Below are 12,083 nucleotides of genomic sequence, written 5' to 3'. Positions count from 1 at the left end.
CCCTAACTAGTTCCAGTGAAGTCCATAGTAAATCTCTGCTTGATTTTAATGGAAGCAGAGTTGTGCCAATGCAGAGCATTTTCGAAATTCTCACCTGTAAAATATATAGGGGCTAAATATTATTATTGTACATAAAAGCTCTATTTCACTGTCCACATGCACCAGTAGAAATGTGTATTCATCAAAAGACAGTGGAGAGAGATTCCTTACCAAAAAGGCTAGGCACATCTCTAAGAAAGTTCTTCAATTTTGTCCAGATTTAAGTTGTATTTTCATTTCAGGCAAATCCAGCTCCTTGGCAGTGGAATTAGTTTGCCTCTATTATAGAAAGCAGTTGGATTTGGAGAGGGTTAAGTGGGGGATACACACACTTGGCATGATGATGAATCCAGCTCTGCAGGAATTCCTTGAGTAGCAATGAGTTTGGGGAGGACAGGCTTATGGCTGAAGCAGGGCAGAGTGTAGGGCCTATGGATCTGCTGCTGAAAGGCATGAGTTGGGACTGTATGGCTATTTTAGCCATCATGCTGAAGCATCATGTCTATGGAGCAGCTCCTTTTCATCACTGCCACCCCAGCCTCCTGTGCTGTTACCCACCTATAGCCTTCTCTTGGTTTTGGCTGAAAGTGCATAATGGGAGTTTAATTTTCAGATGCTTAAACTGCAGGAACTTGGGAGTAGGAGTTGGGTGGGACTGGGAGGCTTGCCTCCCCCAGCCTTACCTTCACCAACCACCCATGCTCAATCCTTTTATGTGCCAAATGTTGTCCATGTTGAAAGGACAGCAGCCTGTGCAAATTGTATAACCCCTAAGCTATATAGAAACCAGCAGGAAGCTAAAAGGGGAATGTGCATAACTACAAGAAATAAGACAAAGGTTCCGAGATTAAATCAAAATGCAAAGTTGAATTGAGACCCATTAATTGGCAACAAGCACAATTTTATAGTGTAAAATCGTGATGGAAATTAATTCTGTTGAATTTATACTCTGCATGAGGAAATGTTATTGCTGCATACAAAGCCACTTACTCTCCCTATTTTACTGTGCTGTTAAAAATCTGGATTGTATTCGTCAATTTTCCAGGAATCAGTAGGTTGAATGTCTGTTTTCTTTTCTTTTCTTTTTAAAATAACTATATCTCCAGAAGTATTGGAAACTAAACCAAGAACGTAGTAATACTATAAGGCATAAAAAATTCTAAGTGAAAGTAATTTCCACATGTTAGCTGCACAGGCTAATTTTACCAAAATGTATTATTTGCACTTTTTAGTATTGCTGGACCTATGTAATTGTTTTTGTATTGTTTTTTGATATAATGGGGTGATTTTGGTCTTAAATATATCTATACTAATGGAAAAGTGAAGCAACTATATATTTAAGGGTTGTAATGCTGAAATGAGGAAAAAATACTGTAAAGGAAACTGTTCGTGGTTCAATTTAATATATTTTAAATAATAAGCTGAAGATGTAACACAGCTTTCTGTAAATAAGAGAGAAAATATTGAACAATAATTATTAATCTGAAAAATCATTTGTTTCTGTTATATAAAATTATTTTAGCGTGCGTGAAATAATCTGTTTTGCACATGTTGTGTTGCCTAGGATATGCTCCAGCATTTTAATCAGCTGGCCAGACACTGGAAAAATGATGGATTGGAAGACGGTTGACAGCTGAAAATTTCTGGCATTCTGGTCTTACTTTGTCTTTATTTTCCACATACAGTGCTTTCCAGGTGGATATAATCATTGACATTAGACCATCTCAACTAGACGTCATACTTGTCAGGGACCTCGTACTTATCCTCAAGTGTAAAAAGTCTGTCAATTGGGTTATCAAGTCACATGATGTTCAGGGAAAACTGGAAGTAATTGTAAGTTAAGGCATTTTAAATTTTTGAAGTGGCAAAATACTGTTAAATAATTATGTGAATGAGTTAGCATTGAATTATAAATGCTCTCTGTATGTTGTCGTCTTAGTCAACATCTCTGAGTTACTAGCAGTTTTCACAAATTAGTATTCAGCAGCATCTACATATATATAGGGGAACATATACACAGAAGAACTCGTCTGGCAGCTGGTGACATTTGGACCAGTTAGTTGATGGTGCTGCTGATTAGCATGTAAATCCCTCCCACTTCTCTGATACCCAAGAGATGTATGCCATACAGATTGCTCACACATTGAAAAATATGTTCACTTCTCATTTGCCAATACCTTAGTGAATAAATTCACAAGTCCATCTCAGAAATTGGCAAGGCACCTGCAAGTGCAGAATGCATGATCTTAACTACAGGTAACACACCTGCATCTCTTGCGGAAGTAGTAACTCTTTAGTTCTCCCTATGGTGGTATTAACTCTGGACTCTATGGCTACATAGGTCCTTGTGAGTAATTCTACCTAACATATAGTTTCAGGGGGTAGCCGAGTGAGTCTGTACTGGATAAACTTAAAAAACAACAAATGGTCTGGTAGCAATTTATAGACTAACAACACATGTAGATGGTATCATGAGTTTTCGTGGGCACAGCCCACTTCTTCAGATGACCGGAGTTTTGAGTTTAGGCTGTGCAGACCCAAAATAAATAGGGGACAAGAGGGAAGGAAAAAAATGGAAGGGGGCGGGAAACAAGGAGCAGAGGGTATGAAAATATCAAAGGGAAAACCAAATAGGCAGAACTGGTAATCTATAAGCACCTAAAGATTAGATAGTTAAAAGAAGCAGATAAGGATAATAAAATCATGACTGGTATGGCGAGAGTGAATAAGAAAAAGTTATATACTTGTTCCCATAATATAAGAACTAGGGGTCACCAAATGAAATTAATAGATAGCAGGTTTAAAACAAACTAAAGGAAATGTTTCTTCACAAAGCACACCGTCAACCTGTGGAACTCCTTGCCAGAGGATATTGTGTAGACCAGTACTTTCACAGCGTTCAGAAAGAACTAAGTAAATTCATGGAGAATCGGTTCATCAATAATTATTAGCCAGAATGGGTAGGAATAGTGTCCCTAGCCTATGTTTGTCAGGAGCTGGAAATGGATGATAGAAGAATACAAGCAAGATAACTGATTTTATTAAAATGGTCCCTTTTTATATTTTAATTGGATATTCAATAAAATAGTTAGTATGTATTCTTTCTTTTAGTGGATTACACAATGATGTAATATTTTTCATTTAGCATAACAATTACAGTTTGAAATATTAGAACACCAGGTAACTTTTATTTACCTGCTAAAGTTCTTGGACAAAAAAATTCTCCATTGTGTCATTCAAAATGCCTCCCTTAGCTATACATCTTTGTCATAAAATAATTAAGGTGGGGAGGTTAGGTGAAAGAACTGAATGCCCTATGCCATTCAAAAATACTATACATCACAGTGCTTGTCCAAGAATTGGTCTGTGTTTATTCCTCTTTTCAGATGAAGTATTTTCCAAGATCAATTTTGGACAATGCATAAAAACATTACACAACAATTAGGTAATGTTTCATTGTGTTCTTTTTTATTAGCTGAATCAATTCCACACTTTTGAATTTTCCTGATTTCTTTCCCTCAGCACAAATCACAGTTGTCCTGGGAGAAAGTACTGGCAGACAGTAGAAGGTGAGCTGCCTCTATACAAAAGCAGGGTGTTTTTTAAGGCCCTCCAGATTCATAGATTCATGGAACTAGGGAAGGAAAGACCAATTAGGTCATCAAGTCCATTCCACAGCTTATTGTGCTCATGAGATTTTTTGATTAAATTTGACAACCCAGTAATATATTTAGTATGGAAAAACTAATTACAAAATTATAGCGCACATTTGTCCAGATACAGCCTGAGGTATAGTTCCACTGAGACCGTGGCTGAATTTGGCCTATTTTGAACAGCATTACATATTTGTATTGATGTTGTACCTGGGTAAATTAATTCAAATTATTTTCTGCCCTGCATTTAGGGCACTGTTCAGCATGTTTGATATTCTAACCACTCCATTCAAGCATGCCTCCTTTTGCAAAACTATAGTGGGTGAGGATGAGAAAATACAATGTCTTGCCAAGTTCTATGATATCCCATTTACTTTAGCGTATATAAGTGCAGGTGGGAATGGGTGAAATTCTTGTTGGGTAAAAACCAAAAGATTTAAATTTTTAGAGAAATGTCAGACTGTGCTATGGATTTAAAAAAAACCAAACCCTAGTGTCATAAATGATGCCAAGTTCTGAAATGGTCTCCATTTTCAGACAGCATTTAATATAGGTGTTTGTGTATTTTTGGGGGGGGTGCCTGCCAAGTATATAGAAGAAAACATTCTGCACCCTGCCAGAGGAAATGATGTTCTATCTTCACAACAACATCTGGAAATATGCAAATAGCTTTCTAGCGCTAACATATAATGGTTTATGAATATGGGTGTTTAAGGTATGAATCAGGATGTTGACTGGGCATATACATGAATCGCCCAATTCTGCCAACCCTTGTTACTATATGTAGTCTCAGTGGGTTTATGCACAGAAGTGGAGGTGTTTGTGTGCAGTGGAGTGGTGCAAACAAATCCTAAAATTGGCCAGTGCCAATTATAACAATAATATTTACTTGTTTGTGTTGTCCTAACAAAAATTTTTAAAAGTGAAGGCAGAAAAGGAAATATGGCAAATTTGGGGCAGTACAGTAATTCCTGCCAGGCAGAATTGTTTGAAACGTATATGAAGGTATATCTAGATTTATATCTGCTGAAAAGAAAGTTATTAGAACCAGGCCTTTAAGAAGAGACAGTAAAATTGGGATGTCTTTGGTTTGGGATTGTTTTTCTCCTCAAGAAATTTTCCTATATTGATAATGCTTCAGAAAACGTTGGTGCTATGGATCACTACGATCACTTCTTATACTTTTCGCTTCCAATATGATCTTTAAACTGTAGGTATCTAATTTTCATGTCTAAGAGCCTGATCATGAATTCCCATTCATTTTTCTGGAAGTTGAGGATATAAAGAATGTCATATTGGACCTTTAGTGTTATCAGTAGACTTATCTACTAGTAAGTCCTTCTCCAAAAATGTGGTGGTTGACACAGTAAGAGGAAATTTATTTTGTTGAACCTTGATCTGAAACAGTACACAAATAAGACAACAGTCCTACAGCAAGCTGGCAAAGGCAGATCAGCATTGTATCTTTTCAAGTTCTAGAGTAGGAAAGGATTAAGATTTGGTCACATTGACAGCAGACAAAATGGGAAACAAATGGGAATTTTACCAAAACTGCAACATATATAATGAAGAAAATAATCAGCATGGAAAAATGTTTCTTGTGCAGCATGAAAATGGTAAACTGTATTCAGAAAACACAATGAAGACACATTTCAGTTATTGCTGAAAAGTGGTACATTTTCCTCTTTACTGGACACTAAAACTAAGCTGAATGTAATAATAATGTGATTGTTACAGAATTTAACTTTGTGCAAATATATGTTTAACCTCAAGATGCTAAATATTTAAAATACATTTAAAGTGTAAATAGCAAATATTTTACGATGCACCCAGTGACAGCTAGAGATACTTGTTTTATCCCTTTGACTTGAATATTTAAGTAAGAGGTTTGACATTCAGCATAATTAGTTATAATGAAATGAAAGATAAGTGACTAATCTGTAGCCAGTAGAAAATTGTTGTGTGATGTCACTATATGGGTTGCATACAAATTGTATTTATGAAAATATATAGTATTTATGTATTATAAACATGTTATATAGATAGCCATGGTCCTGAATGGTGCTGAGTACCAGTGACTTCAACATTTACAGTGATGTTTGGGGATGCACAGCATTTTGTGGGAGGCATTTAGTACTTTGGAAGATGAATCTCTAAGAGCCTTTTCTAGTAAAACTCTGAGGCCCTGCTAATTGCAGTGAGAGTTAGTGCATAAGTGCCTTTAAGAATCTGGGTCTCAAGTTCCCTCAATTTCCATTGGCTTCAAAGGGGGAATAGATGATGTGCAGCTCTGTCATACAGGATTGCTGCCATATTGTGCAGGACACAGGGCATGTGGAACAATGATTTTATACATACATACAAATATATAAATAAAATTAAAGTCATACTCCGCCCCCCCCCCAACCCTGTAGTAACTAGTAAGCCAAGATGGACGTTTTTAAAAATCAGGTCTCTTATTGTGGTTCACCTCAATTCATGACTAACCTCAACTCATGGTCTGAAAATCATTTGGTTCTATTAAAGCTCATACGTTTGTCTCAGTGAACTTTTAATAAGAAAAGAATAAAATATGTTGACAGACCAAATGCAATAGTTCTTACACTTTTGTATTTTAAAACCTCTTTGTGGGTGTGTGGGCGGAGAGAGAGGGAGAGAGACTGGAAGAAACTTCAAGTGCCAACTCATGCCCAGATATATTTTTTGTTTATGTGCAGGCACCAAACAGTATTGGCTTTGGAAAAGAAACAGAACGCTCTATGACTATGACTAAATTAATAGTACCTGATGTTCCCTCGTCTCATGAGAATTTGATTAAGTGGGCTTATGACCATGACTACAGCCCTGTTACTTCCTACACAAAAGCCCCCGTGGCTAATAGGTTCCATGTACGAATTGAAGATACTGGTAAGCATGAGGGTGGATTTTTGTCATGTACAAAAATGTGTCATATTTTTAAGCAGTGATATTTGACCGAGCCTCGTGTGCTTGAGGTTTAATTCACTGGGATCTTAGTAGTTCCATGCTCAAAGTACCAAGGGTACTCACATCTTTATATCAGCAAAACCTTGCAAGAAAAAAAGTTACCAGAGTTCTAGTTGGGAAATCACAGGAGATTTTGTTATTACTCTGAAATATTGGTGGAATTCAGGAGCTACATTTACCACAACCTAAAGCTAATATAATTAGCTGTACTCCAGATGTGGTCACCTCATCTCAAAAAAGATACCTTGGCATTGGAAAAAGTTCAGAAAAGGGCTACAAAAATGATTAGGAGTTTGGATCGGCTGCCAAATTAGGAGAAATGACTAAAATTGGGATTTTTAATCTTAGAAAAGAGGAGACTATGGGGAAATATGATAGAGCTCTATAAAATCATGAGTTGCATGGAGAAAGTAAATAAGGAAAAGTTATTTTCTTTTTCCCATAACACAAGAACTAGGGGCTCACCAAATACAATTAATATGTGACAAATGTAAAACAAACAAAAGGAAGCATTTCTTCACATAACACACAGTCAACCTATGGAACTCCTTGCCGGAGGATGTTGTGAAGGCCAGGACTGGAACAGATTCCAAAAGAACTAGATAAATTCACTGAGGATAGGTCCATCAATGGCTATTAGGCACAAAAGGGCAAAAACCTGTTGAGGCCAGTTACTGAGATTGCAACTCTGAATAAGCATGCAGTGAAGCTAGAGGCCAAATATTAATTTATTTGTCCACTATTGTAAATCAAGAGAGCTTGCCTGAATATTGAAGTTACCCAAGTGTATGTCTGGAACTCTAATTTAGTTAATTCTGAATTCACATTGACAGGTAACACTAAAATTTTACTCCAGCAATTGATGTGTGACTATTCATGAGTTGTGATGTTTCCTTCTCATTTGTTTATGTTATGCAGATAATAGGCCCATTCCTTTTAGTTCTTTTTCAATCCTTACTGAGACAAATTTTCAGCAGAAATATCTCTGATTGAACATTTACAAGTTGGGCCCATTGTAAACTACTGCACCTCTTCAAAGAAAAAATTGTAGTTATCTCTTAAATTTAAAGATGCTACAGCTTTTGTGGTCTGCAAGAGCACTTATTCTGGATAATGGCTGTTGCATTGTCAAAGCAAAGAATACCTAGACCAGGTCAGCCGGACAGAAAATTATACAGATATTCCCCATATGCTATGCAGAATTGGCAGCCACACCAGGCCCCTAGACGAGTTGGTCTATGTGGGGGGAAGGGTTGTCTCATCGTTCCCAGAAGGGGGCAGGAGGCAGGGCCGCAAGTGCTCCACACCGGTTCTCGGTGCTGCCTGGAGCACAGCACAGTCCACCCCCAGCCCTTAGAGGCACCTGGCACATGGTGCTGTAGCATCAATTTAAAGGGCCCAAGGCCCTTTAGAATCACTGGGTCCTGGGGCAACTACCCGCTTCCCCCTCTTCCCGTTGTTGGGCTTGTAGATGCTATAATTAGATTTTACAAAACTAGTAACAAGTGTGCACTTCTGGATTATGATATTAACCTTCCCATGGAGCCCCAGGTAATTCCTGTAGGCTCTCCAGCACATCTTTCCACTCAAATTGAACTTTGTGATGAAAGACTATTAAAATAAAAAATCACCTCATTAGGTTTTTCCAATCCCAAAGGGTCGATCACTGACACCAGGTCAATGGATATGCTGGATCTCATACTAAAAACAGTGCTGACAGCCAATTGTATTTGGTAAACTAAAGATCTACTAGCTAAGAAAAAGAGTTTATTGAGAGGTTAACAAAGGCAAAATATACAAAAGGTGAGTTTGTAAGTCCAATTGATAGCAGAGATGTAATGTCTGCTAGTTCCCTTCACTTTCTCAGATCTCCAAAACGATCTTGTGAGACCACATATCTGGAAAAACCCCATCCAAATAGATTAGAGATGCTGAATTGCTCCCTGAGGGTACGTCTACACTACCACCCTAGTTCGAACTAGGGTGGTAATGTAGGCAACCGGAATTGCAAATGAAGCCTGGGATTTGAATTTCCCGGGCTTCATTTGCATATAGCCGGGCGCCGCCATTTTTAAATGTCCGCTAATGCGGACTCCGTGCCGCGCGGCTACACGTGGCACGGACTAGGTAGTTCGGACTAGGCTTCCTACTCCGAACTACCATTACTCCTCATTTCAGTTCTAACTAGGGTGGTAGTGTAGACATACCCTGAGTTCCTTCTTATAGTTGAAATAATCTGGTAAGTACTTTTAACCCAGCATGGGTTCTCTCTACATTGACTAAACAGACAAAAGTTGTGTATCTTGCATTTTTGCTTAATGGCCCTTGATTTGAAGTTAAAAACAAATTTTCATTTATATTTCCACAGTTCCAATTTCCAGTCGGTAAATACAATGTAAAGACAATGTGATAATCGAAAACAATCCTTCATTAGTTTCAATGCAGTTTTGTATATCAAGTAAATTACCATCTAAACACATTATTGTTCTAGGGTTAATGAAGTACATGGATAAGAAGCACAGGAAACAGGCTAGTAGATACAATAACATTAGCATTTCCTTTTGATCTATACTAGCAAGTGAATTAATTGGTTTGGGCACATATTGCCTTTTAGCATTTCTGTGGTATTCACATACAAATGAATTGCCCTATTGCTCTCAACCTAGCTGGTCTGTGGCTGAGAACGAGTGACTTTGTTAGATAGTATCACAGTGTTTTCGTTAATTAAATGTTCAAATGATCAAGAAGTCGAGGAAAGGGATGCAGTAATTTGATTTATTCTTTTCTGTTTCTAGATGAGATGAATGACGAAGACCACCCTTTTCCTCCTGAACTGCTAGATACTAACCCTCTGCCTGCTCTGAAAGAGCCCACATTAAGTGACAGCTTTGGTTTTCCTTTTCACATTAACAATGGAAGGCATGAAAAGGTGGGAGAAGGAATCTCCTTATCAAGGGATACGGCAGACACAACCATAAAGAATAGTTTTTATGAGCAGCTGCTTCGGAAATCGGAAGAACCTGAAGAGGTGCAGGGAAGCATTGATGTAGCCCTCTCAGTAAGATGTGATGACAAAACAATGACTGTTGCAGTAGAAAAAGACTCCTTGCAGGTTAGTCTGCTCTCGTAGTCCCAGAATAGGTTGATCTTGTGTTAGAATATTTCACAGATAATTTGATTACAGGCAGTCCCCGGGTTACGTACAAGATAGGGACTGTAGGTTTGTTCTTAAGTTGAATCTGTATGTAAGTCAGAACTGGCATCCAGATTCAGCCGCTGCTGAAACTGATGAGTTTCAACAGCGGCTGAATCTGGACGCCAGTTCTGACTTACATACAGATTCAACTTAAGAACCCCAGGCGTCCCCAAGTCAGCAACTGATTTTGCAGATCAGCTGGAAGCACCGCAGGTCCGGCCTGGGTCCTCCGCGGCTTTGCTCAGTGTCTCCCTGGTCAGCGTCTCCCTGGTTATGGGTAAGGGCTGGTCAGGATCTGGCCCTCTGTCAAGTATTTTAGAATATTCATATTATACAGGCAGTCCCCGAGTTACGCGGATCTGACTTATGTCGGATCCGCAGTTACGAACGGGGATTTTTTCGCCCCGGAGGACTGGAGCGGCGGGACGCCTGGTCCCACCGCCCGCCTCCTCCGGGGCGAGAAAAGCTGCTCCCCGTCTCCCTGGTCTGCTGGGGGAGCCAGCAGACCAGGGAGACTGGGAGCAAAGCGGTGGAGGACCCGGGCTGGACCCACGGCGCTTCCAGATCAGCGCCGCGGGTCCGGCCCGGGTCCTCCGCGGCTTTGCTCAGCGTCTCCCTGGTCTGCTGGCTCCCCCAGCAGACCAGGGAGACGGGGAGCAGCTTTTCTCGCCCCGGAGGAGGCGGGCGGTGGGACCAGGCGTCCCGCCGCTCCAGTCCTCCGGGGCGAAAAAATCCCCGTTCGTAACTGCGGATCCGACATAAGTCAGATCCGCGTAACTCGGGGACTGCCTGTATAATACGAATATTCTAAAATACTTGACAGAGGGCCAGATCCTGACCAGCCCTTACCCATAACCATATGCCAGAAAACCCACAGCTTGAAGGGGAAACATGGCAAAAAGTCTTTCTCCCAGTTCTAGATTCTGGCCTGTCCCAGAATTTGTAAACAGGTGGTTCTACAGGCACATTTCCAGTTGTGAAGAGAAGAAGCGGTTTCAATATGACAGAAACTAAAGACTGGGATTGTGATGTACACCAGCAATGATCCATCTAGGTCTCCCCTACCATTCACCATCTACACACAGGCTGCCTGGGACTTAGGGAGAAATAATCTGCACTGTGGACAGAAGCCTTGTACAGAATGTTTGATCAGTTTTGGCTGAGCAATGAAGATCATTCTCGAATGAAAAAATATGGCTATTTCCTTTTTTAACCTCCATGATACTTATCCCCTCTGTTGTTCGGCAAGCTAATGTCATTGTGTGACAGTATTTTGTAATAAATGTCATAGGACACACAGTTCAATGATAGTCTTATTAATAGTCATCCAAAATATACTAACCTGTACTTACATGATTGCAGATTATACTCTTATTTTATCTCAAACATTTGTGTTTTCACTGAGGTTTCAGACACTTGTGCAATGTCATTGTTTAGGCTAATGGTTACATGGGGAGAGAACTCTCACTACTAGATCCTGCCTGTAAAGCGAAGATGAATGGAACCCATTTCATTTTGGAATCTTCATTGCAGAGTTGTGGGACTCAGAAAGGCTATGCCTTGGATAACATAGTTTATTTTAACTCTGTAAGTATTATATAAGGAGAGTTGTCTGTCTTTGTGCTGTGTATTGTTATGGCATAATAAGGCTTTAAGGACCCGATGGTGGCGCTAGTATGAGTAGGCAGGAGGTGTGTCCCCTGCTAAGTCTTTTCATGCCCAGTCTAGGGCTATTCACCGTTACATTCCCTGTACTCAGGAAAGTGTGAGGCTGCTCCATTGTTTGCTACTGAGGCACATAATATCCCAAAAAGAGTGGGAGGAGATGAGTGTGTGTTCCCTTCTTTCACAGTAGGCATTGGAGCAGGCCAGGTGCACCTTGGGGGAAACCAGCTGCATTCCTCCAAAAATGATGCAGCCTTCCTTCATGCATCAGGCTACTTGTAGAGAGAGGCACAAGACTTTCCTGAGCTTCCACAGAGCAACTTTGCAGTACACCCCTGCCACCCGCACAACTTCACCCTGAGCTGGCATGACAACAAAAAATATGATCACAAAAGAAACATAAATTAAAATTCATGTTGTCGCATTTTTTTTTATAGTTTTGACTGAATAGTGCTCCTGAAATTGAGAGAACAGTGCAATCTGTGCAAGTTTCTATAGTAAACTTCCGATAATCTGGCACCTTCAGGACCCAGGGGGTGCCGGAT

The 12,083-nt window shown here is 39.7% G+C and overlaps 1 protein-coding gene across 11 annotated transcripts in view; it reads left to right on the top strand.

The window, feature by feature from the left end:
- The window catches only part of TGFBR3 (transforming growth factor beta receptor 3), a 192,987-nt gene that overhangs the window by 151,477 nt on the left and 29,427 nt on the right, over positions 1 to 12,083 (top strand). For all 11 annotated transcript variants that reach the window (XM_075936518.2, XM_075936514.2, XM_075936520.2 and 8 more), the window contains 4 exons: positions 1,725 to 1,872; positions 6,410 to 6,599; positions 9,473 to 9,789; positions 11,311 to 11,460. In XM_075936518.2, coding sequence (XP_075792633.2) covers positions 1,725 to 1,872; positions 6,410 to 6,599; positions 9,473 to 9,789; positions 11,311 to 11,460 — 805 coding nt within the window. The remainder of the gene's footprint in view (positions 1 to 1,724; positions 1,873 to 6,409; positions 6,600 to 9,472; positions 9,790 to 11,310; positions 11,461 to 12,083) is intronic.

Source organism: Pelodiscus sinensis, chromosome 9 (assembly GCF_052426305.1).
Source record: "Pelodiscus sinensis isolate ZL-2025 chromosome 9, ASM5242630v1, whole genome shotgun sequence".
Taxonomy (NCBI): Eukaryota; Metazoa; Chordata; order Testudines; family Trionychidae; genus Pelodiscus; species Pelodiscus sinensis.
Note: the sequence above shows the minus strand (reverse complement) of the source record. Positions and strands in the feature narration are given on the sequence as shown.